Here is a 24,105-nt window from a genome sequence, read left to right as displayed (position 1 = left end):
AATAATGGACCAAGGCAGCTCCCTTGTGCAACCCCAAAGCAGACAAACAAACAAAACAAAATTTGTTTACATTTACAGTGTTTATATTACAAAAAAAAACAAATTACGTTTGTATACAAACTTTGTCAACTACGGAGATTTGTCCACCATTATTTTGTTTATTTTTTCCAGAGCGACAAGTACTTTTGACCCATCACTGCACACCTATGTCACTCATGGTTCCTATTGTGCTGGGAGAGTATCTACCCTGCAGTAGAACCCAAACAAGTCCCTCAAAACGGTGTTCTAAGAACTATGATTGTTCTAAGAACTATGATTGTTCTCAGTTCCTGCAGTGTAGACAAACAAACAAAAAAGCAAGGGGCACTATAATGATCAAAAATGTGTTTTGGGTTTTTACTCATCAGACATAAAATAACTACTCCTGATTCAGCTCATGGCCCATGTTGCTATTTCGTGTTTTGTGAACATATCAATGTTCATGTTAACGTTCAATTAACAGGAATTTATGTAATTTGTCAGTATCAATTTGTTTCTATCCATACCAAACTTGGAAGGTGGACCTAGGACTATATCTTGCGGATATACAAAAACGGTATAACCTGACCACTAGAGGGCGCAGCATACAAACTACCTAAATAACTATTGATAACTGTATTAACCCTAGAAAAAGAATTCTTTCATCCTCTGTTACGTGGCTGATGTTTGTCAATGTTCATCAAAATGGTCTCCTACCTTCAGACCAAACCGCACAAAAGTTGTAATGGCTTCCAGTAAGTCACTTGTTAGACGCCTCAGGGGTCTCTGTTGTTGCTCGTTGAGAGTCAGCTGTAGATGTGAGTTGCCCAATCGCAAGCGTGAACTGTTTACGGCACGTAAGGTCTGCTTTGTTGAAAAATGTAGTGTGGTAGTGTAGTGTGGTAGTGTAGTGTGGTAGTGTAGTGTGGTGGTGTAGTGTGGTAGTGTAGTGTGGTGGTGTAGTTTGGTAGTGTAGTGTGGTAGTGTAGTGTGGTGGTGTAGTGTGGTAGTGTAGTGTGGTAGTGTGGTAGTGTAGTGTGGTGGTGTAGTGTGGTAGTGTAGTGTGGTGGTGTAGTGTGGTAGCGTAGTGTACTGACGTAAAATGGCGCATACGTTTGACTCACATCGGGCAGCCACAGTATCAATAGATTCCATGTGAACAAATGTTCAATAATGATGAACATTGTTCAATGTTCAATAATTTAAACAAAACAAAAACTTTACACAATTGTACACAATGGCAAACAAAAAAGGTATTCATGTTAGCCTATTAATGAATTAAAAACCATACGCCTGCTAGCGTCTTCAGACCTTTCCAAACTCTCCAAACTTAAACTGTCCAAAACTCCTTTTTCTCCCCCCGATGGTCCTTACAGGGCCACTCTGTAACCCTTCATGCGCCAATTGAAAGGGCATAAGGCAATCATGTTGCTCCATCCTTCCAGCAGGTGTCATTAAAGAAAACTTAACAAGTTAACAATTGGATTTTTTATAGGCAACAGCATTTGTGGATTACACACAATCCACACAGCCGCTAAACAGAAAGTAATGCCATATTAATTCTCATAGAACTTTTAGCTAACATGAATTTGAAGACTAATATGTTTGTTCAATACAAATACTGATAAGGTTTGATAATCCTCAAGAGTGGCAAGTGGTTAACAAAGCACTAAATAAAGTTGTACCTGAAAAGATTTAAATGGCTCTTTAGCTAGTATATCTGTTGATTTTATCAACAGATATATTAGTTAATCTGCAGAGAGGTTAATCAGCCTCTGTTGGGCTGATGGTAGTTTTTCTTACCCTAGGCATAGGCAAAGACACAAGTTGACTGTCACTATAAAGACTAAATCATTTGTATATTATTATGTGCAGCTTTCTTCTGGTCAAATCATAGGATACTTATTGATTAGATGTGATTGAAATAACGTCTTAACCCCTATTATTTTTTAGGCGGCCTGGTCTCTCTTGCCTTTATTTCAATTATTAATATGTACTGAATAATCAACTAAACTATTTATAATTATACAATTGCTAATCAATGATCTACATTGTAATTCATGTGTGCCTTGCCCATAGATGGATATGCAGGTTAAGGCTTGCAGGTGATGAAAGGAATAAACCATTATTAAATCCTGTTTTCCCCTAGTATTCCAGGTCAATTTAAACTATAGAGGGAAGGTTCAGTCTCGCATAAAAGGGTTATAATTTGAAAGGCACTGGATTTTAATTATTATTCCTGAAATTTTAAAGATAAAGTAAGTGAGGATTATACAATGTATTGCGTGAAAAGAAATGAACAAATGCCCCTCTTTATGGAGGAACAACAGTTCAAATCATTCTGTAAAATCACTGGTGATACATTAGCACTTCAAATCTTTCTGTGAAATCACTGGTGTTACATTAGCAGTTCAAATCATTCTGTAAAATCACTGGTGTTACATTAGCAGTTCAAATCATCCTGTAAAATCACTGGTGTTACATTAGCAGTTCAAATCTTTCTGTAAAATCACTGGTGTTACATTAGCACTTCAAATCTTTCTGTAAAATCACTGGTGTTACATTAGTCACAGGTCCATTTTTCAATTTGGAATGGTGCAGAATTCTGAAACACACTACGTTTAGACAAATCAGAAAGGTTCGTTTTTTGATAGATGATTTCATAATGATATTTATAGTTGTAAGTTAAACTCACCTGAAAGGAAAATATTTTCCTGCTTCAGATGAACAAATCTTTCATGAATGAGTTCATTGTAATAAATGTGTACTATATGAATGAACTAGATTCCATCATGTCTCTTGGGAAGGCTTGACTAGCTGCAGGTGGAGCACAACCAGAGTAGGTCTGAAGCAACCGATGCCAATGTGGATGGATGGATGGATGTCCACATGTTCACAGTGTGCACAGTGTCTTTAACCATGTTGTATGCATACACATCTGTCTCTGTGTGTGTGTGAAACGTGTCCAAATGGTGTCTGTCTTAAGTATAGCCATGTCATGTATTTACCAAATGAATAGTATATGTGTGATTGCTCTCTCTCTCTCTCTCTCTCTCTCTCTCTCTCTCTCTCTCTCTCTCCCTCTCTCTCTCTCTCTCTCTCTCCACTCTTATGAGTCTGACCTGTCCTCTCCTTCTTTCCACACGCTGCCTTCAGGACAAGAGCTCCCAGGCCCTCAGCCTCAGTAATGTGGCAGGAGTGTTTTATATCCTGGTGGGGGGCCTGGGTCTGGCCATGCTGGTGGCCCTCATCGAGTTCTGCTACAAGTCCAGAAACGAAGCCAAGCGAATGAAGGTGGAATTATGTGAATGGGATCTTAGAAGAATGGTTGATGCGTTGATATAAAAATATTAAAATACCTTACGTTTTTTTTTTCATCTGTTGGCTGGAAAGTCTGTGTGCTCTGAGTTACACATCTGCTTATGAAAGCTCTGCATTTGTAATGATGAACCTTGTTTGAGTATGAGTTTAGTGACTTACTGTTTGTTTTTTCTGCTCCTTTTCTCCATACCCCCTGGGTTCCAGTTGACCTTCACCGAGGCCATGCGCCATAAAGCCCGTCTATCCATAACGGGAAGCATGGGTGAGAACGGACGAGTCCTGAGTCCAGACTGTCCAAAGGCTGTGCACTCTGGACCTTCCCTTCGACAGACCTCTGGATTGGCTGCGGTCCCTTCTGATATGCCATGAAGACTTAAACCATTTAAGTGCCTTACCCACATCACTATGCCACCCAATACATACACACCCGACTGAAACTACCCTCCAAAGCCTAGAATTCACAGGTTATTAACTATTTCAAAAATCAAATGTATAGAGGAGTAAAACAAAGGTGATTTGCAAAAATCAGATTGATTTTGAGACAAACTTGTCACAATTATGGGGTGCCACATTTGAACACTAGTGCCAACTAGTTAACTTGAAACACATGCTGAACATTTGCTAGTTACTGGAAAATGGAATACCAACCTGACTATTCTTTTCAGTTGAAAAAAGGTTTATTTATTTTATGCACTTTTGTCACCTGAGATCTTACGTCTGAGAAGATGCAAACTTGAAGTGGCAAGTACTCTGAACAAGAATGAGCCCCAGCTTCTAATATTTGGTCATATTACTACCGAAAGGTTATATTGTGAATATTTCTTGTACTTTCATGGTTGTTCAAATACAACCATATTATTCTTTATTTACATACCAATAGCAATTGCAGTGAAGATATGCTTACATACGATTACATTTTGGAAATTTGAAACACAATTTTATCACATTTTGACCCAGGATTTCCAGTGTATTTCAGATTGAGCCATTATAAACATGGTATTATTTTGATTAACTCCTGTAGACACTTTGAGACTTTTTTTGGAAAAAATGGAGCACATCAGACCAGGTGGTTCTTTGATTATCAACGCTGTTACCTTTATAACGGATATAATGTGACTTTTCTACATACAAAAAGTGTTCAGAACAATAGCTTTATTATTGTATTCCAAGTTTATGCCTATTAGTACCCCATTTTTGTTTTTTGTGATTTATGAAAATACCTGTCATAAAATAGTATCTGGCGTATAATATAAATAAATCATATAACAGTATATAAATAGAATAGAAATAAAATTGCAGTATCTGGAATAAAAAATGGGTTTCTGCAGTCTCAGACCAAGACATACACTATTAATCAATCAGCAATGTTGCTTCAGGAGCATGGAAGGAAGAGTTGTATTCGATTGGCAGTTAAGCTCAAATATCAACAACATTTCACCAGGATCCCGGACCCCACCTTAAAGCTTATTTGCTCAAGGGGAAATACATCAAATATGGTCACACTATAACATTTCAGTAGTATTAGGACCAGATTATCTTTTTTAATCAAAACTGCCTTTCTTGTTCAGAGTAATCGTTACTTCAAGTTTGCCTGTTCATAGAAGTCTGTGATAAAATTGCACTAATGTGCTCATTAAAATGAAAATCTGGTAAGCCAGAACATTATTCAGTTATTGATTTACCTTTACAGGCTAAACTAAACTGGTAAGCCAGAACATTATTCAGTTATTGATTTACCTTTACAGGCTAAACTAAACTGGTAAGCCAGAACATTATTCAGTTATTGATTTACCTTTACAGGCTAAACTAAACTGGTAAGCCAGAACATTATTCAGTTATTGATTGAGATAGAATGTCCCATGAATGAAAACGCATCAGATGGATATCAGTAGCAAAAAGTAGGATCCAACATTATTTTTACAGACCATCTGTTGAAAATGAGGGATTTACAGTGAGGGTCAGCTTCAGGTTAAGTCAAGGTTAGTTACAATGTTAAAGCATAACCATTGATGGTAAACTATCATGTAGTGGACAATTGAAAGTGTTGCCGAATGGAATAAAATGGGTGAATTTAAGATATTGTTATTAATATTAATAATTATACAATAATACAAGCACCATAGCTTACTAAACTGAAGAAATTGTATTCTTTGAAAACATAAATAATCTAATCGTTTTGTGTATAGAGGAGGACACTGTGCAACCTACTTGCTCTTTCAATGTAAGTAGCAAAGTCTCAAGTGAAATAAGTTGATTAAGAAACACTTTAGAAAATACTTTCTTGCAATAATGGATAGCAAATGAAATATATGTTTTATTTATTTATTTATACAAGTTTACAGTTGAAGTTTATAACCATTCACAATGGGAATGCTATTAAGGCCTTCCCCACTCCAAACTGAAATCCTTCCATTCTGGGCAATAAAATGCTTTCTTAAAATCTTTAAATAAGCTCATTTGATACCAAATATTCTGAATTTTCAGATATTTTTTTTAATTTCTATTCGTTTCAGAGTGTGAAAAAAAGAAGCATTTAAAATGCAATATGAATGGATTTTTTTATGGAATTAAATATGAAGACTTTGTTTGTATTCTCAAGAGCCATGGGCTGTGCAATGCATTTGCCTTTTTTGGAAAACACTGTGTACACCTCAGCCTTGTGTGTGGACCTTCTGAATACTCATAGTATCGTGTGTGTCTCTCAGAGGAAGCAATCCAGGAAAAGTTATTCCGAAATGAAGACCAGGATTTTAGACAATGAAAGGGTGGTCAGGAACGCCACAGAAGCCCTTCACCCACTGTAATCCATTCCACCTGTTTGGGTATGATTTCAGACATGGTTTTCATCAGCCAAGAGAAGGTTTTTGAAGTATATGCTCACACCAATTTCCTCCTGTCAGTCATCCACGTTAACAACACACACACACACACACACATGCATACACACACATGCATATACACACACAAACCCAAAATAACTAACAGCAGATCATTCCTAGGTAATACTACTAAAGGTTCTCATGTTGTTTGAAATGGTACATATTATATTTATTTTGACCATTTTTTTTTTTACAGTAAAATAATAATGTGAATACATTTCCTTGTGTCTTTTTTTGGAAGGGGGTGGGGCTGAGGGGGCAGGCACTGTTACACTTTGAGTGAGGGGGAGTGACCTTCAAACGTTTATCCTCTGACAAAATGAAATAAATGTTTTGAGCAGTATAGTGGCAGAGATGAATGTGATGTCATATTTTCCCAACTGTGACGTCATGGCAACAGTGATCTTCAGTGAGTGTAGGCCTACTTAGTAGCCATCATGGTTGGCTCTTAGAAATATTGTAGTTTTACGTATTTAAAAACATAAAAATGTCTTACAGATAGCACGCCATGCACCTGCACTGAATGTTGCTAGGTCTAAATGGCTTTATGTCTGGAACTGTACTGTTAAGATTCAAAATGTCTATGGCTTTTAAATCATTGAATCATTCAGTCGACATTTTTGCTCTAATAGTTGTTTACTTGAAAATATTAAGGTTAAAAAAAAAATAGATTAGACAGTCCCCCCTACCATTTACTAACCTTAGACTGCTGCTCCAATCCTTGCTAAACTTGGCATGAAGACAGTATCACTTATTTGGGCAACATCTACATTTTGTAAGACCACATCGCTTAAAGTAGTTGGTCCCAAAGGATGGGGCAGGCAACATGTTGTGTGTGTGGCAGTGCTCTGAAAGCACGGTAGCCTGAAACGAATCTATTTGGTGCTTTGGAGTGTTTTCGCCTACTTTCTACTTGTAATTTGATCGGGAACAGGGTGTCTCTTGTTTAGCTGTGTTTTACAGGTGCTGAATCAGAGCCATCAGCTGCATGGACCTGCTGTGCTCAGCCCTTTAAAGCCTCCCTCATTCAGCAGTCTTGTTCTCTCTCTCTCTCTCTCTCTCTCTCTCTCGCTCTCTCTGGGAGAAAAAATGTCTCTTTCCAGCAGACCAGATGACAGGTGTGACCTATTGTTGGATTATATAGCATTTTCGTTATCTTGTTTAACTTTTGTTGTAAATAAATTACTTTTCTTAGTCGACCTCTCGTGTTGTCTCTTGTCACGTTCTCTGAGCCAGGCTGTGTCAATCCTAATCATTGATAGAATGGACATGCACCTAAACATTGGATGGATTGATAACCCCACTGAGAAATAATAAAAAAAAAATTTAAAACAAAAGCTCTGATCAAATAAAACAAAATAAAAAAGTTTGATGAAATAATTAAGGTTAACTGATTTATGAAATTGATTAAAATACTCTCATATATAGAATTTTTTTTTAAGAATGGATACAGCAGACATGAAGGCATGTTAAGTCATCAGTGAGGGATCCAAGAGAGGCCATGGCTGTGGCTCAGTCTAACCAACTGTTATTTCTTCTATAATTATATTGCTGATTATATGGTTACTTACTTGCCGAAACAATAAGACACTCCTCCAAAATATCTTGTTTTAAGTGATGTTGTTGCTGTGTTTCGATGGAGAACTGTTGGGATGCTGGTCTTCCCGGTGGCTCTGAAACAAATAGTGGTAGACACAGGGGATTTTGAAGCGGTGACTGAAGACAGAGGAGATGTGATGGGTTTAGACTAAGCGGGAGTTGAACAGGAAAATACCTCAGCGCCCTCTACCTGTGAGGAGGACCTTGTGTATGCTGATGGGTCCCTGTATGCAGAACACACTGCCCACACTGGTACCACCACATAGAGTGCTTCACCTGGTCATCATAGGGGTGGGTATGCACCAGGTGGGGAAGAAACTATTTCTCTTCAGTGGTTGCAGAATCTTTTTTAGATGAGCTTATTGGAGCATATTCATATTCTTTTAGATTTACTAAGAATTGTATGCGTCTTTGTTAAAGTTTCCTTTCTGTATACAAATCTATTTCTATATTTTGAAGTCCCTTTTCTTTGGATTGTATTAGTTTTTTTTATTTGTAGTTTTGGGTGTAGGGTCCTATTTTATGACGTCTATATAGCATCTCTGCTATGGTTGGTGTGGGACGTGCTCTCACCACCTAGTCCCTCACCGCACAGCTTTCTCTTCCTGATGGGCCGGTCCTGATTTTGGGGGTCACTCAGGAACCCGCCTTTCCCATGCCGAACGGAACCGTAGAATGGAGGAGAGATGCTGCCTCTACTGTGGAAGACCTGATCATTTACGCCTCTCGTGCGTGTCCCCAACGTGCAGGGAAAGCCCAGCCCCGTCCAGGAGAGGGAGGACTGTGACGGGGGCGACCCTTACTCCCTCTACTTCATGCCTGCAGATTCCAGTCATCATTTCCTGGGAGCACCAACAGCACCCCCTACAGGCCCTTGTAGACTCTGGTGCTGCTGGGAATTTCATGGATCTAACTCTTGCCAGCAAACTTCACCTGCCCATAACCAGCCTGGACCATCCACTCACAGTGACCGCCCCTCGATGGAAGACCCTTGGGGAGAGGTGCTGTAAACCACGTTACCACTCTTGTCCTTTTGTCCATGGTGGGGAGTCATCATGAGAAGGTCCAGTTTAACCTCATTCAATCTCCCGAGTTCCCTGTAGTGCTACGGTTCTCCTGGTTGTCTCACCACAGCCCTCACATCAATTGGTCTTCTGGAACTGTGGTTGAGTGGGGTCCAGGGCCGCGTTTGTGCAATGGGCAAAAGTTATGACGGTCCTCATAATATCAGATGCCATGTATTATTTTTATAATAAAGTATAATATCCAATAATCCAGTTATTGTGTTATTTGACCTGAGTATAATAAGTTTAAGTGAATTTCAGAAACTGAAAGCAGCACAACAGAGGAATTGCTAATCGCTAACGAGATGCTAGCGGCTAAACCTAGCGAAACCTGTTGAAATGTGCTTACTTTGACACTATGACAAACTAGTGAGTCAACAACTTTCCTAACACAGTCAAACATCAAGCAAGTGCAACACAAGACAAAGCAAGAAGGCAAATAAGTTACTTACTAGTACGGCAGAGAGTAGTACTCGGGCGGCTTCCAGAAACTTACATAGCGAAGTAATATGCCACGGACCCTGGTATGGCAATGGCACAGAGGCCATTCTTCATATTAAACATCATTGTAGCACCCCAATTTTTTTAAGCTGTTATTTTAAGGTAAAATTGCTAATCCTAACCCTAAAGTACAATTACTACATACTGTTACTTTAAATTGTATTTATTTGACTCATTTATTTAAGCAGAACAACTAAGGGGTTGCATTAACTAACACAAACCTACCACATCAATAATGTTCATCTGTGTTAAGTAAATTGAACTCAATCATATTAAGTTAAGTGAATGTGGTGTCAGTAATTCCAACATATTGTTGTTGTGGTTATGCAATGTAGCAATATCATGTACATTTAAAGTAAGATCATTAAGTTAGATGTACTTAATATGTGTTGTTCACATTAATAGTACATTGCTTTTCCAATTTAAACAACACAGTTGGGTGGGACCGGTTGACATAACTTAGTTAAGTAGGCCTAAATACAAATAAAAATGTCTTAGAGTGTAAGCCTAACTTTACGGTGAAGGAGTATGAGCTAATTACTTTGAATTTCAAACTACTCTTAAAAACAGGCAAATCCCTTACAAAAAATATCTTATTACGTAGTCATTATATGCAGGGGCGGCCCTAGCACATTTGGCGCTCTAGGCGAGCTTCACTCCTGGCGCCCCCCCCACGAAAACGGAACTGCAACCCTTTAAACGCTATTTTGCCATGTAAGACTGCATTTCTTTCACATAAACACAACAACGATCGCAACGATGAACAAACATTAATTCAAGAACAAATCACTGAGAAAATGTCACGCCTGTGCTGGACTACGCTCCGGCCACGCCCCCTGTTCACGGTTTATGGACACACACACACACACACCTCCACGTCATCTTCCCAATCACCTGCAAATAATGTTTTCTTAGTCTTCTAAAAGTTAATCTAAAATGATATATAAAAAGTATGTATTATCATTATTTGTTAAATGTAGCTATTAGTTATTAAGCATTTTGGTGTATTTGGACAGCCTGACATTTTTTTATTCCAAGATGCATAGCTCTTAATTAGTTGAATCATGTCTAATGATTCTGGCTAGCTCGCTCCACCAAAACTAACGTTGTTATGATTACTCAAATTTTTATTTCATGACACATCGAAAATGACGCAAATTGTGGTACAGCTGAACTTGAACTGATGTTTCGACTGAATGGCAATAACAAGGAACGTCACAAGTCACTGGCTAGCTCGCGTTAGCTAACTAGCAAGATTACAATCCATAAAGTTGACAATACAACAATTGGATTTTTACCAGTATTCCTCATTTGTTGACAAGTTGCCGTGTTTGGCTTCCTTAATGGGTGTGCTATACAACGAGTAAGATATGTGTAGTGTTGTTGCGATGGCTATTGGCTTTATATGTGCGCCCCTATTTTAATCATGTCTTTTTAGAATAAATGGACATATCATTTTTTATATTCCCCGCCTCTGTAAAATCCTTACAGAACTATGTGACAGGGAGTAGGAAAACTTTCAATGATAAGGTACATCTTTTCTTCTTAACTCCACTAAAGTGCCCGGGGCAATTCACGCATTCGTGAACGTTTTCTTATCTGGAATTCATTCTAGGCCAGGATTTAAGGATTTACCTTTCTCCTTGGCACGTTTCTCTTCTTCTTCCTTTCTTTTCTTCTTAAATTGCGCCCCGGATGGCTTTTGCCTCTTCATTATTTCATTCTTCAAAGTTTCTTGAACACACACAGACACTCTAACCAAACGCCCCACTGTGCTAGCATGTTCTGACAACACCAAGGACGTACGTACCCCTTCCGTTTTCTCATTTTACCATAATGTTAGATTTTTTTTTATGTCAAAATATTGGTTTGAGATATAGAAGGGGGTGCAAAAAAAACTCTTTTTTTTTGCTGGGCGCAGTTTTTTGCGCCCCCCTCTGAGTGGCGCCCTAGGCGACCGCCTATACCGCCTGTAGGAAAAACCGCCCCTGATTATATGGTTTGTAAGTTATGCAGTTAAACGCACTCCTACTTCGACTATAAAAAAGCTTGCTGTGCAGTATTCATCAAGTGAGAGGAAGGTACCGTTAACGTTAGTGTCTCGAGGAAACTAGCGCGCAATTAAAACATGCATGTTTGTTCATGTATACTTCGACACTACTGTATCAAATGATCGTGCATTTGAATCAATTATACCAAATATTGATAGTTACATGAGTAGTAAATGTCTTACTTTAAAGTCCCACCAACTTAGCACCGTTAGCAGAGACGTAGGGAAATTAACTCTCATGGGCGCGAGGCAATGACTTGTTTACGTGAACATCGAGTGATGAGACCAAGTCACCTGTCAAATATCCAACCACCGGACACACCTGCCAGTCTCAAAGGTAGAGAGGAATCTGATCTGAATCTGGAAAGCCTGCAATACTATAATTAGCGATTCATGTGCGTCCCAATCTCTAACCACTATAGATGGCCAAGTTATTTCTCTAACTTTACCATGCGTCGCGAAAAGACGTTTGCAATAGCCCTAAGCTTTCTGATTGCTCAGATTGTCCATCAATCAATTCTTGTGCGTCATGCATTCAGTAAGAGAACGTTCCCTCCTACAACTTCCTTGATTCACTGCATTTTATTATTTGAAGAACTGGAAGGCTAATAAAGAAAAATCGACATAGGCATAGGCCTACTGTATTTCGTGGGATTAAGTGATTTTTGGTAGTATAATGTAGGCTGCAATGGAAGTTGGGAAAAGATTTCAGCATGATTGGAAAATGGAAAAGTATAGGGAGAAAGTGATACAAATTTCATTTAGGCCTATTTTTCATTTAGGCCTATTAAAGGCTACACCAGTAAAAATCCTGCATTTTGGTTGTTTTTGCAGCAATTAATAAAAGTATCATTATCATATCTGTGAAATATTGTCATTATTTATATCAATTATCAATATTATCAATGATCATATCTGTAATTCTGGGTAGGCTACACAATGATTCTCTTTCTCCACACAAGGTAATTTTGTTTTCCTTTTCGTTTTGTTGAGCTACAAATAATATGTGCCATTCCTCTGAAATGCATACTTGCTCCATCACTGTAGTTAAGCATAGTACAAGTGGAATCACTTTTGTTTATTTTTCCATCTTCAAAATCTAAAAGTGATATGTTTCTGATGGATGGGCCCCCACACATCATAATAAAGACTTTATCTTTTGGAGATATTGATTTGATTTGATCTATTGATTTGATCACACTTGTTATACAATATTGTGCTGTATTCTTAGGTTGTTTTAGAGCTGGAACCAGTTGGTGAGGATGACACCAGTTTCAAGGAACACCTCAATTAGGCTAAGTGGCAAAGGGAGATCGGCAAGAAACAACCCAACTACACCGAAATAAAAATTAGGATGAGGAGGACGCTTTTTAAGTGCATGGAAGCAATGACTAAATTGTGCACAAGACAGACAACACAAACCTGACAGTGGTGATGTTCTATTTATTATTCACTGATATGTTGTTTTCTTAAAAATACATCATGAAATGACCATGAGGTTTGGGATAAACATGGAAAGTCACTTGAAGACCGCGATACATGAGATGGCCCCCAGATTAATCAGGGTGGTAAAATAGGGCAACAAAAGGTTTTCACCCTCCCTCCTTGACCCAACCCATGAGAGAATAGAAGGTGCGTGTCTTATGCTGGACACTCAAGACTACTGTAATTCACTCTTCACTAGTTTGTGTGTCTTATGCTGGACACTCAAGACTACTGTAATTCACTCTTCACTAGTGTTTTTAAAAAGTTTCTACGTAGTTTATGTAGAATAAGCATATCATTGTGTTATAGATTGCTACTAACTATTTTCCCTCAAAAATAATGAAAACCATGACGGAGACATAGCATAAGGTAGCCTACTCTTCTGTAATCAACACATATTCATCTTTGACTACAGGCGTGTTTAAATAGTGTCACTCCGAGACGGTCACTGACGAGAAACGCATTATCAGAGGGCCCCTCCTTCGTACGGGCCCCAGTGCAACCGCACTGCCTGTAGTTACGGCCCTGGGGTAATTGCAATGTAAACACATGGAATTCACATCTTGATACAAATAAACCCGTCTGCACCCCTGCACCACCTGTCGCATTTAGCTGGGAGTTGAGCCAACACCAATAATTTGCCACTTTTTATGCATGTTAGACCACATTGGTATCATCTTCAAAATAATTTTCATGGTATGTCATGTTAAGGACAGAAACACCTGCCGTTAGCCGTCAAAGCTATGCAATAGTTGTGGACGGAGAAAGGCTTCCACTGCAGAACACAATTATATCGCTCATAGACACCAGTTAGAATGCTATCATGTTTTTAGCATGCTTTATAGGTAGTTGGCTCGCTTAGTTTTGATGAAAACTCGTCAGGCTACTGTTGCTTTTAGCTGTACCAAACCTTGTCTAAAACAACTGGACGCGCCACAGGTAGCTCTATGTTTCTATTCTACTCAGCAATACAGTAAAGCAAGTCGTCCTAATGTTTCGTTACTGTTAAATGGTTATTCAGTTTCTAACTAGGCTACTGAATATATTGCATACGAATGGACTTATAATGAATGTAGCCTAGGCTACGGTCTAAGGATGAACCAATCATAGTTCAAGTTTTCGCCGCTGCGCAGTTGATTGTCTTCTGATCAAACCACTCAAAGATGCGCCTCTTCAGTTTGAGTCCGACTTCTTTGGAGTGATCTTCATTTGGTTCTCTTAACCAATGTATGATCAACGACCACCTGCACTGGCTTGAGTGTTAAAGGTAAGGGATTTATAAACGTTATCAGAAATATGAGACGAAAAGCCATCGGGACTGCTCCACAAGCTATGGTGACACGAACGTAACGTTAGAGCTACTGTTGTAATAGTAGCCTCATGCCTTTCCAGTCCACGGCAGACCAACTTAAACTGTGTTGTACATTCATATTTGTACATTTCTGTTAACTAACAACTTTGTCAAAAACTGTAAACAACTTCAACAGTCTTGAAAAACGATTAGGCTCAAGCTGAAGTCATCTTACAACATTTAACACCTGTCCTTATATGTCAGTTAGACCTACAGAAAACGAACTGTATTCTTCATGAGTTATTGCAGTGCACTGCAAGTGTGTATATCCATGGGTCATTCTATGTCAATGTCCAGCTTTTTGATGAGCTCTTCACGATTCACCTGCCATGTTTTGGGGGACCTCATTCATGGTGGGCCCCCCCTTTTTTTTATCTGAATTGCTGAATTTGCCACGGTCATCCTTTAGTAAATGCCTCGCAAAAGCTTCTTTATTTGGATAATCTAAATGCTTTATGAACAAATAAATATAGTGTAGAGTTAAACATCATCTGTGTTTAAATGTTTTAAACTAAAACATTTCATCAACGAAACTAAGGTATAGTTTAAGAATACTTATCGATCAGGATAGGGTTACTTGTGTCTGTAATATTATTGTCTTAAATTAGAAAGCAATGTAGGGTCCAGAGGCAAGGTAGTTGATTTTGGCCAATATATATATTTTTTCCTTTAAAATATTTGACTTCTGTGTGTTGACAAATATGTATATTCCATTACACATATTAACTCCAGACTTATGTATGTTGTAAGATATGTATATTCCATTACACATATTAACTCCAGACTTATGTACGTATGTCGTAAGATATGTATATTACTTTACACATATTAACTCCAGAACGTGGCAGACATGCCGCTGCAACCAACAGGTCTCAGATGGCAAAGTGCTCATGTCCAAATAGTGGGTGTGCTGCACCAAAGTGCTCATGTCCAATAGGTGCTCATGTCCAATAGGTGCTCATGTCCAATAGGTGCTCATGTCCAATAGGGGGTCATGTCCAATAGGTGCTCATGTCCAATAGTGGGCGTGCTGCATCAAGGTGCTCATGTCCAATAGGGGGTCATGTCCAATAGGGGGTCATGTCATCAAGGTGCTCATGTCCAATAGGTGCTCATGTCCAATAGTGGGCGTGCTGCATCAAGGTGCTCATGTCCAATAGGGGGTCATGTCCAATAGGGGGTCAGGTCAAGGCAGGTCCAAGGTGCAGGCATTGTCATAGGACATCCTGTCGAGGAATAGCTGCCTTCTGCCTTCCGGCACAAAGGCAATTGTGGCTTCCAATAAAAGGGATCTTTTTTGATCCTCTGGGTATCTTGGCTTGAGGTCCACAGCTTTCTCTCTACCGGTTCCTGATGATGAACTGTAGATGGGTGTTTGTTGGTGCTTCAGACATGAGACATTCAGTTTCAAGCTGACTTTGAGAAGTTGTTCACAGAAATCATCTCCCAAGTCTCCAGAACACTTTGTGATCATAGTAGTGTCATGTTTATGTTCTTTTGCCAATGTTCAGTGATTTATATATGTGGCTTACGTTACGAACCGCAAAAAGTTGTTAATTTGCCTTTAATTCAGATATTAATGTGCTAGTTTGCTAATGCTGGGTCTGATCCTGGCACGAATGTCACTAATAAAGGATTCATGTGACCAAATCTGAAATGTCCTATGAGCTGAATGCATTTAGCCTACAAGTCTACAAATGGGGCCAAAAAAAAAATGTATTCTCCAAATATCATTTATATATTCCAAAATGTACAATACCATTATTGTAGAGAGATGTAAGCATTTAAATCATATAAATATTCAATTGCCAATGTATTGTGTTCACCTCGCTAACACTAAGCCAGTGTAACACAACAGTCATGCAATACATCCTGAGTGTTGGAGAGCTTTTCTTGGAGTTGTTTTAGAGAGGTGTTCAACTGTACGGCCATTTTGGAGAATGCAGTTTGTGGTGTTGTTGAACTGTATGGCATTATACACTGAGATGTTTCTGTTGTTTAGCTTACCCTTATTGATGTAATTGGGGTGAATAAAATAATAGGAGCACCTACTGTACTAAGTTAACGCAATACAGTTCAATAACACCACAGACTATATACTCCAAAATGACTAAATTGAGTAAACATCTCTCTGAAAAAAAACAAATGTTCTTGGAAAGCAAATGTTCTTGGACCTTACTTTGGCTGTTTATTGGCTGTTAAATTATAATGAGACCAATCACATAATCTCACACAATCTAAACTATTATCTAAACAAACTATCTTGTTAAAAGAAAAAAAACCTCTTCTGCCCCCTGAAAAAAAGGACCTGTAATGTCTGGAAACAAAACGTGTAGAAATTAAATTGGGCAGTAGAGATTTTGGTTTAAAATACATCATTCTTTCATTTATGAAATAACTTATATAAATGTATATAATGTATCCAGCATAGCTTTTTGAGTTCACATAGAATAGTGTATGGATGTATATAGGGAGGTTTGCACAGATAGAGAGTTAGGGCTGGCCCCTGTTTACCTTGTTGCTATGAATGACAACATGTCATGGTCACTTTTGGTCTGTGAGTAATGAATGTTTGAAGCAATGGTATGTTCATATCTTCTCATATGCATATGGACAAATGGGCATAGACACACACGCAATGAAGAATGAACTTGTGTGGTCTTTTCTCATTGTCCTTTCAAAGTCCACACACTGCCTGTCCCTCACTACTCACTACTGGGTGGACTGGAAAGGCAATGGTAGCGCATCCTGACACTGCGACTAGAAACATTACCCCGTCGTGTGTGTCCGCTCAGGTAAACCTACTCTAGAACATCCCATCTCCCCCACAGCCTATGTGCCCTAGAAACCATTGTTTATCCAAATCACTATACATCTCTCTGAAGCGTTCTGTTCATTCTGTCAGCGTGCCACAGAAGATGAATCATTCAGACTTTTAAGCACAGGCTTAATGTATGGTATTTGAAGCAGTATTGGTGGGTAAATTATTGCCTGTGACAGTTGGAAACCACAACAGGACCAGAATTCTATGACTAGCAAACTGATTCTCTAAGCTCATCCTAATACAAGTAGCTAGGAGTATTCTCTCATGTCTTTGATATCACAAAGCACATGCAGATGTTTGCACTACTAACACCAGACTAGTACATGTGGAAATGTGTGAGCAATGAGTGGACACGTGGGAGCCCTATTTGAATATTGTATATGATGAAGACAATCCACAATCTCAGCCACCCTGGTTTTATTTCTGAAAACTGCCTCTTCAAATGTAATTGAATTAAGCAATAATAGAGTTCAATAATAAGAGTTACCTTTCCTGAAACACCGCAATATTCAAAGTTATCTCATTGATGGCATGCTGTTCTGGTCTGTTGGTAGCCAAAGTGCTCCAAACCATCGAATTATTACCACCCTGTCACATTTGCAATGAGGTATCCATTTGGGAAAATAGTTATTGGTTTTCACCCAATATTAATACTTCTCATTTAAGCCCAGAAGTTCTATTTTTGACTTATCTGTCCATAAAACCGGTTGTTCTCCGCCATCTTGAAAGACCACCTGGATGAGCCAAAGACTCTACACACATACATTGGTCTACAAAAGGTGGAGGTGAAGGCAAAAGACGTGTGGTTGATGCTCAATGCAATAGGCAAAAGACGTGTGGTTTTAAATGACACCTCATAATCTGGACCTTAAACCAATAGGCAAAAGAAGTGTGGTTTTAAATGACACCTCATAATCTGGACCTTAAACCAATAGGCAAAAGAAGTGTGGTTTTAAATGACACCTCATAATCTGGACCTTAAACCAATAGGCAAAAGAAGTGTGGTTTTAAATGACACCTCATAATCTGGACCCTAATCCAATAGGGAAGCCCACTACAATTGCCGCTACAAAAGTCCAAACCAGTGATTAATCGTTGCCCAGCCCTAATCATTACACTATGGGCAGTAGTGTGATCATAATAATGTCAAGGTAATTCATGGCAATCTGTGCACAGTTGTATTTTATGATTAAGAGTCTCACTTTAATCTGATGCTGATTGGTGTCATTGACACCTCTGTCCTTGCCAACTCTGGTATTGGTTTGTGGCGGATGCATAGAAAGGGATTGAGGTATTAAGAAATAAGTGAAGGGAGGAGAGGAGAAGAGAGGAGAAGAGAGAATCAGAGCGAGAAGATCAATTTCGTAGACACAGGATTAGCATAGATGTGGCATATACGTACATACAAGATTACATGATGCATGTAAGATGGTATATACATGATACATACAAGACTGTATAAAAATGGAGAGAGCCAACATTCAAAGTATTGGTAGCATCGGGCCAAATGTGGGCGAGCTAGTGCGTGCCAAGGCCCGTTGCCTTTCCATGGTCACTCCATTGATCGTGCCTCCTTGGAACTAGCAGCCAGGGGCTTTTGGCCCGCCGATTACCCTTGGGCCAAACAGGGCTAACTGGGGCTTGAGGTGGTGTCTAGGTTAAAGGTGGGGTCAGGTAAGAGCGGTTCAGCACTACTACAACAACATAACTAGTCAGTATGCAAAAACCTACGTGCCAAATAACCTAAACAGATAATACAAAATGGAGAATCTTAGGAGCCAGTCAGCAGGGAAATTAGTGCTCTGCTAATAAAAATGTGCAGTGGTAGCTTGATCAAGTAGGGCAGAACAACCAACATTCTCATGTAAAGTAGTATTTATTGTTACACCATGCTTTTTATTGCTCTTAGCTTGACTGTCCTCTCCCTTGTACGTTGCTTTGGACAAAAGCGTCTGCTAAATGACTAAATGTAAATGTAAATGTAACATAATTGAAAGTTGATATAAAAGATAAGAAATTTTGAGTTGCAAAAATACCAGGGTGCACATCAATCACAACCAAAAAGTGAATTTTGCCCTGTGTTGCAAACATGATGAAGGCAGGCTGTAGACACGCTTGCATGTCATGATCCACTAGCCTGGATACCAGACCGAACTTAGCCCCGCCCACACATTTTTTGGTTGGGAAGTTCGGTCTGGCATTACTCCATTGAGGAGAAATTATCTGCGGCTCGATATCGGCCGTACCAATCAAATTGTTAAGGCGGGCTTTATACGATGATGGACAGATGATCAACAGTAACGTCACCAACACACGAGTTGAATTCGTTTTCAACAAACATGGCTGCCGCTGGAGAGCTGAAATGTATAGATTCGAGTCCATTTAGACATTGACAGTGCATTCATTTTGAAAGAGGAACAGAGAAACGCGATTAAGGCATTTGTCAATCGAAAAGATGTGTTTGCCTTCCTTCCTACGGGATCCGGTAAAAGTGTAATGTATCAGCTGGCCCTGGTCACATACTACGTTGTTCTGATTGGTTGTAGGTAACCAATTGAGCGAAGAGGCATTTTTTCTCCTGGTTCGGTTGAAACACGCCCCATAATCACAGCCCAATGGAGCGATATCAGACTCATATTCTGACTAGAATTATGAGTATGACATCGTCAGGCTAATGATCCACAGCATGGATAAAAAAATCTGAACATATTTCAATACAAAACACAGCTGGCTCAAATGAACCCAATATGTATGGACAATACATGTTAGCATAGACTGGACTATCATTAAAGCTCATTTATCGCAAAGAATGATTAGCATGTTATGCTAGTCCACAGTGCACTTTAAACGTAGGCTAGGTTACTTATTTAACAACTGAGCCTGTAACATTAGCTTGCTATGATATCTAACAGCAAGCTATGCTAATGCTATTAGCTAGATTATGTTAAACCTATGTCTTCAGGGCTATTGTGATATGGATTGCTAAATTAAGTTCTAGGTTGTAGGTGCCTGGCATCCAGACTTTATCGAATGATACCCCAACTTGAACAACCCACTCAGTTGTAAATGGGCGAGATGGGTGATTTTAACATAGAGGCAGCATGTAAAGGGGATGTTTTAGTGCAGGGGTTTTCAACTGGTTTTGTCCCAGGGACCACCATTCTGACCAGAAGGTAATCCGCGGCCCAAAACATTTTACAGTCCCGTACCCTTCTTTTTCATGTTTGTAACCGCCGCCACGCCCCCTCCCCACCGCACACATATTCTGCCTATAATACTTGTCAGTGTAATTTCTTCGCTGAATATGGGTCTACATCAGTATTTTGGGCAATGCGACTTGGCTATTCAGACATAAATATGTCGACGCCACGGACCCCTGGTTGAAAACTCCTGTTTTAGTGCAATAATGTGGTGCTGTCAGCCTGATAGCAGGAAACGCAAATGTCTTTTCTTCTCGCGACTTAAGGCCCAGGCCATTAACCCTGGTTGGCCCGAAGATAGCCTTAGCTCGCACTGGCCTGATAATGGAAACACGACTAATGAGAGCATGGAGTTAGGTATTCTAATAGATTGTCTTCTATACGTATATGTAAACGTTGTAATAATGGTGGTGAACAATAGTCATAGACATCAGCGTTGGAGGGTAAAAGTCCTGCTATAGACTCTACAGAGAGTAGGGACACACATACCGTATCAGAGAAAAGAGGAAGGAGTATGACGTATGGCATGTCTCATGAGAGGTCCTTGGCATCCTAGACCTATGGCAGCCGAACTCAAGCAAGGGACACACCAAACTGACAAAGAACTAGCGACGACAAAGACGGAGAGTTGCGTCGCCTCATGTCACATATGTCTAGGCCACAAAAGTGGCAAAATGCATAGAGTACAGCCAATGGGCGACTAGCACATACGTTCTGCACCTGCAGGAGGGGAAACAAACCGTGAACAAAAGCAGCGTTTGCTTACCGTTTTCACACCACTTTCGCTTGACTCTTTCCTGTCCACTTCCAGTTGCACCGATTCATTAAAGCTGAACAGCCATTCAGAGTGATCTCTCTCACCGATGGGCTCCTCCGCCGATTCAACATGTTCAGTGAGCCGAAAAAGCCGCCGACAGAGTTCTGACTATAGTGCCACAAATTAGGGCCACAGGCGCTCACCGTTGACCCAACATTGGTGCCTCACAGGCTCACGGGATGGTGCGCGCTGGTCCAACACCACGAGGAAGATCTAGAGCTGACGATACCAACTACGACTAGCAGACCAGTGTCCAACACCACCACCAGGAAGATCTAGAGCTGACGATACCAACTACAACTAGCAGACCAGTGTCCAACACCACCACCAGGAAGATCTAGAGCTGACGATACCAACTAGCAGACCAGTGTCCAACACCACCACCAGGAAGATCTAGAGCTGACGATACCAACTAGCAGGCCAGTGTCCAACACCACCACGAGGAAGATCTAGAGCTGACGATACCAACTACCACTAGCAGGCCAGTGTCCAACACCACCACGAGGAAGATCTACAGCTGACGATACCAACTAGCGGGCCAGTGTCCAACACCACCACGAGGAAGATCTAGAGCTGACGATACCAACTAGCAGGCCAGTGTCCACCACCACGAGGAAGGTGTAGAGCTGACGATACCAACTACAACTAGCGGGCCAGTGTCCAACACCACCACCAGGAAGGTCTAGAGCTGACGATACCAACTAGCAGGCCAGTGTCCAATACCACCACGAGGAAGATCTAGAGCTGACGATACCAACTAGCAGGCCAGTGTCCAACACCACCACGAGGAAGATCTAGAGCTGACGATACCAACTAGCAGGCCAGTGTCCAACACCACCACGAGGAAGATCTAGAGCTGACGATACCAACTACCACTAGCAGGCCGGTTGCAGAGCGGCAACAGCAAAGGCAGCCCTTTCCACCAGAGGCTCTGCAATGAATGCTGGACCTCCGCAGACCGTTCCCAACTATGGGGAGTAATAAAGAGACAAGTTTGAAGTCTAGACTTGCAAGTAGAGAGGGTGTCTGCTTCTCGGATAGAGGAAGTGAGAGTAGGTGTTCTACAGGGGGGGGGGGGGGGGCTGATGGCAAAAGGCTATGCCTCTCCTCCTACTGTGATTTTTGCATTCTTGGAGTTTTGAGAAAGTCTGGAGCATTGTTCAGGGCATTATATGTATGTTAGAAGCAGTGGCGCTGGTGATTTATTTTTTTGGGGGGGGGCGCAATCATAGACATATATAGACTATAGGCGCAGTTGGGCAGTGCGGTTTAAATAGCACTCCACAATGAGAAAACAAAAACACAAGAGAGGTTTTGAGTAGAATATATTAAAAAACAAAAGATTTATTTCATGAAAACACAGTGCTCAACACTGTCCACTAACAACTCTCAACAAACTGTAAAATTGGGCATGAGAGGTTTAGAGCAGAATGGTTTAAGAAACATTGGGTTGGGTTCCAGAGGTTTAAATATTGGGTAGTAGAGGTTTAGAGTAGACTAGATTCAGAAACATTGTGTACAAGTTTAAAACAGAGTAGATAAAAAAAAAAAAAAAAAAACACAGGGTGTAGAGGTTTAGAGCAGAATAGAGTGAGAAAGACTGAATGATACCAGTAGTTTAGAGCAGAATAGATTCAGAAATACTGGATTATACTAGAGGTTTAGAGCAGAATAGATTCAGAAACACTGGATGATACATGTTTTCGAATGCCAATTCGGTACCCTTCGTCCAACTGCTCTGCAATACTCAGTCTTCCAAAGAGGCTTAGCTTCAGGCTGTTAGTTAGATGGCTGCGGCAAGATTCGTGCTTCTTACATTTATCGTTGAAGTGCTTTAGATCCCTCATCCTCGTTGCAGTCCAGATTGTTTCAGTCCCAGGACTTTGGAACAACAGGCAGGGAAAACAAAAAAACGCATCACTCACTGAACAACCAGCTAACCAGCTCCGGTTAGCATACAGGCTTGAGGAGAAGCTACGGGTGTACGTCCTCCCGCGGTCGATGCTCTGCTGCTGCATTTTTAAATCCGGACGTTCGGGTCCCATGTCTTTCAGTCTCTTCTTATCGACATCTGATCGTCGATTCGAAAGTTTTCAGTCGGCATACTCACAGAATCAAAGTCTCTGCTAGCTATGTTGCTCTCGTAGATACGTGAGATGTATATGGGACGTGAGGGAATGATAAAGGTCTCTGATTCGACGAATAGTCCAGTCGCGTTGAAATAAGAAACGATGTCATTGGTCAGGGCGCAAAATTTTGCGCCCCAGGATCGAACTTTCATCCGCCAATGAGAAGCTGTCCTTGCTCAAATGTTGCAGAAAAGTATGAGAGCTCCCATTGACTTCCATTTGGCCGGCGCCCCTCCAGGGAGGAGGGGCTTATCTCAGTGATAACGAATGGCAATATATTATATTTGGTCAGATTTAAGTGGTTGTTGGCAGGGGCTTACGGTCTCCCACACACATGTAACGCGTTAACACAGTACAGTTCCTATTTTAATTGTTTGGTATATAATGTTTTTTTTTACTTTTTTTTTTTTTTTTTCATCTCAAAATTTTAGGAGGGGCGGCGCCCTTGCGCCCTGTATTGACGCACCGCCACTGGTTAGAAGAAGTATTTTGAAGTTGATTCTACTTTTGACAGGGAACCAGAAGCGATTACAGGAGAACTGTGTTCATATTTTTTAGTTCTAGTAGGTGTATGAGCGGTTGCATTTTGCATCAGATGTAGGTCTTTAGTAGTAAAGCATTGCATTAGTCAAGTCTTGAAGTTACGCTTTTTTAAATCATCCACTCCATCTGGATGTTGTATACATACTGGAAGCAAAGAAGGCTATCAAATATTGACAGACCATTTAAGAATGAGTAAACTTTTCACTAACTGGCCTTTCCACTAGGAGCTATAAGCTCACATTAAACCTCATCCATAGGGCGTGGCAGTGGAGCCTTAAGCACATGTTTTTCTTGTTTGCCACAGGCCATTACAAAATGGTTTAA

General features: G+C 40.2%; 1 protein-coding gene across 1 annotated transcript in view; it reads left to right on the top strand.

Moving 5' to 3' along the window:
• Nucleotides 1–4,374, top strand: part of LOC105905528 (glutamate receptor 4-like) — a 66,196-nt gene extending 61,822 nt beyond the window's left edge. Inside the window, exons 15-16 of the mRNA XM_031572699.2 lie at nt 3,175–3,312; nt 3,544–4,374. Of these exons, the coding sequence (XP_031428559.1) occupies nt 3,175–3,312; nt 3,544–3,708 (303 nt within the window). The 3' untranslated portion in view covers nt 3,709–4,374. The remainder of the gene's footprint in view (nt 1–3,174; nt 3,313–3,543) is intronic.
• Nucleotides 4,375–24,105: the final 19,731 nt, after the last annotated feature.

Source organism: Clupea harengus, chromosome 8 (assembly GCF_900700415.2).
Source record: "Clupea harengus chromosome 8, Ch_v2.0.2, whole genome shotgun sequence".
In the NCBI taxonomy this organism is placed as follows: Eukaryota; Metazoa; Chordata; class Actinopteri; order Clupeiformes; family Clupeidae; genus Clupea; species Clupea harengus.
This window is presented reverse-complemented; position numbering and strand designations above follow the sequence as displayed.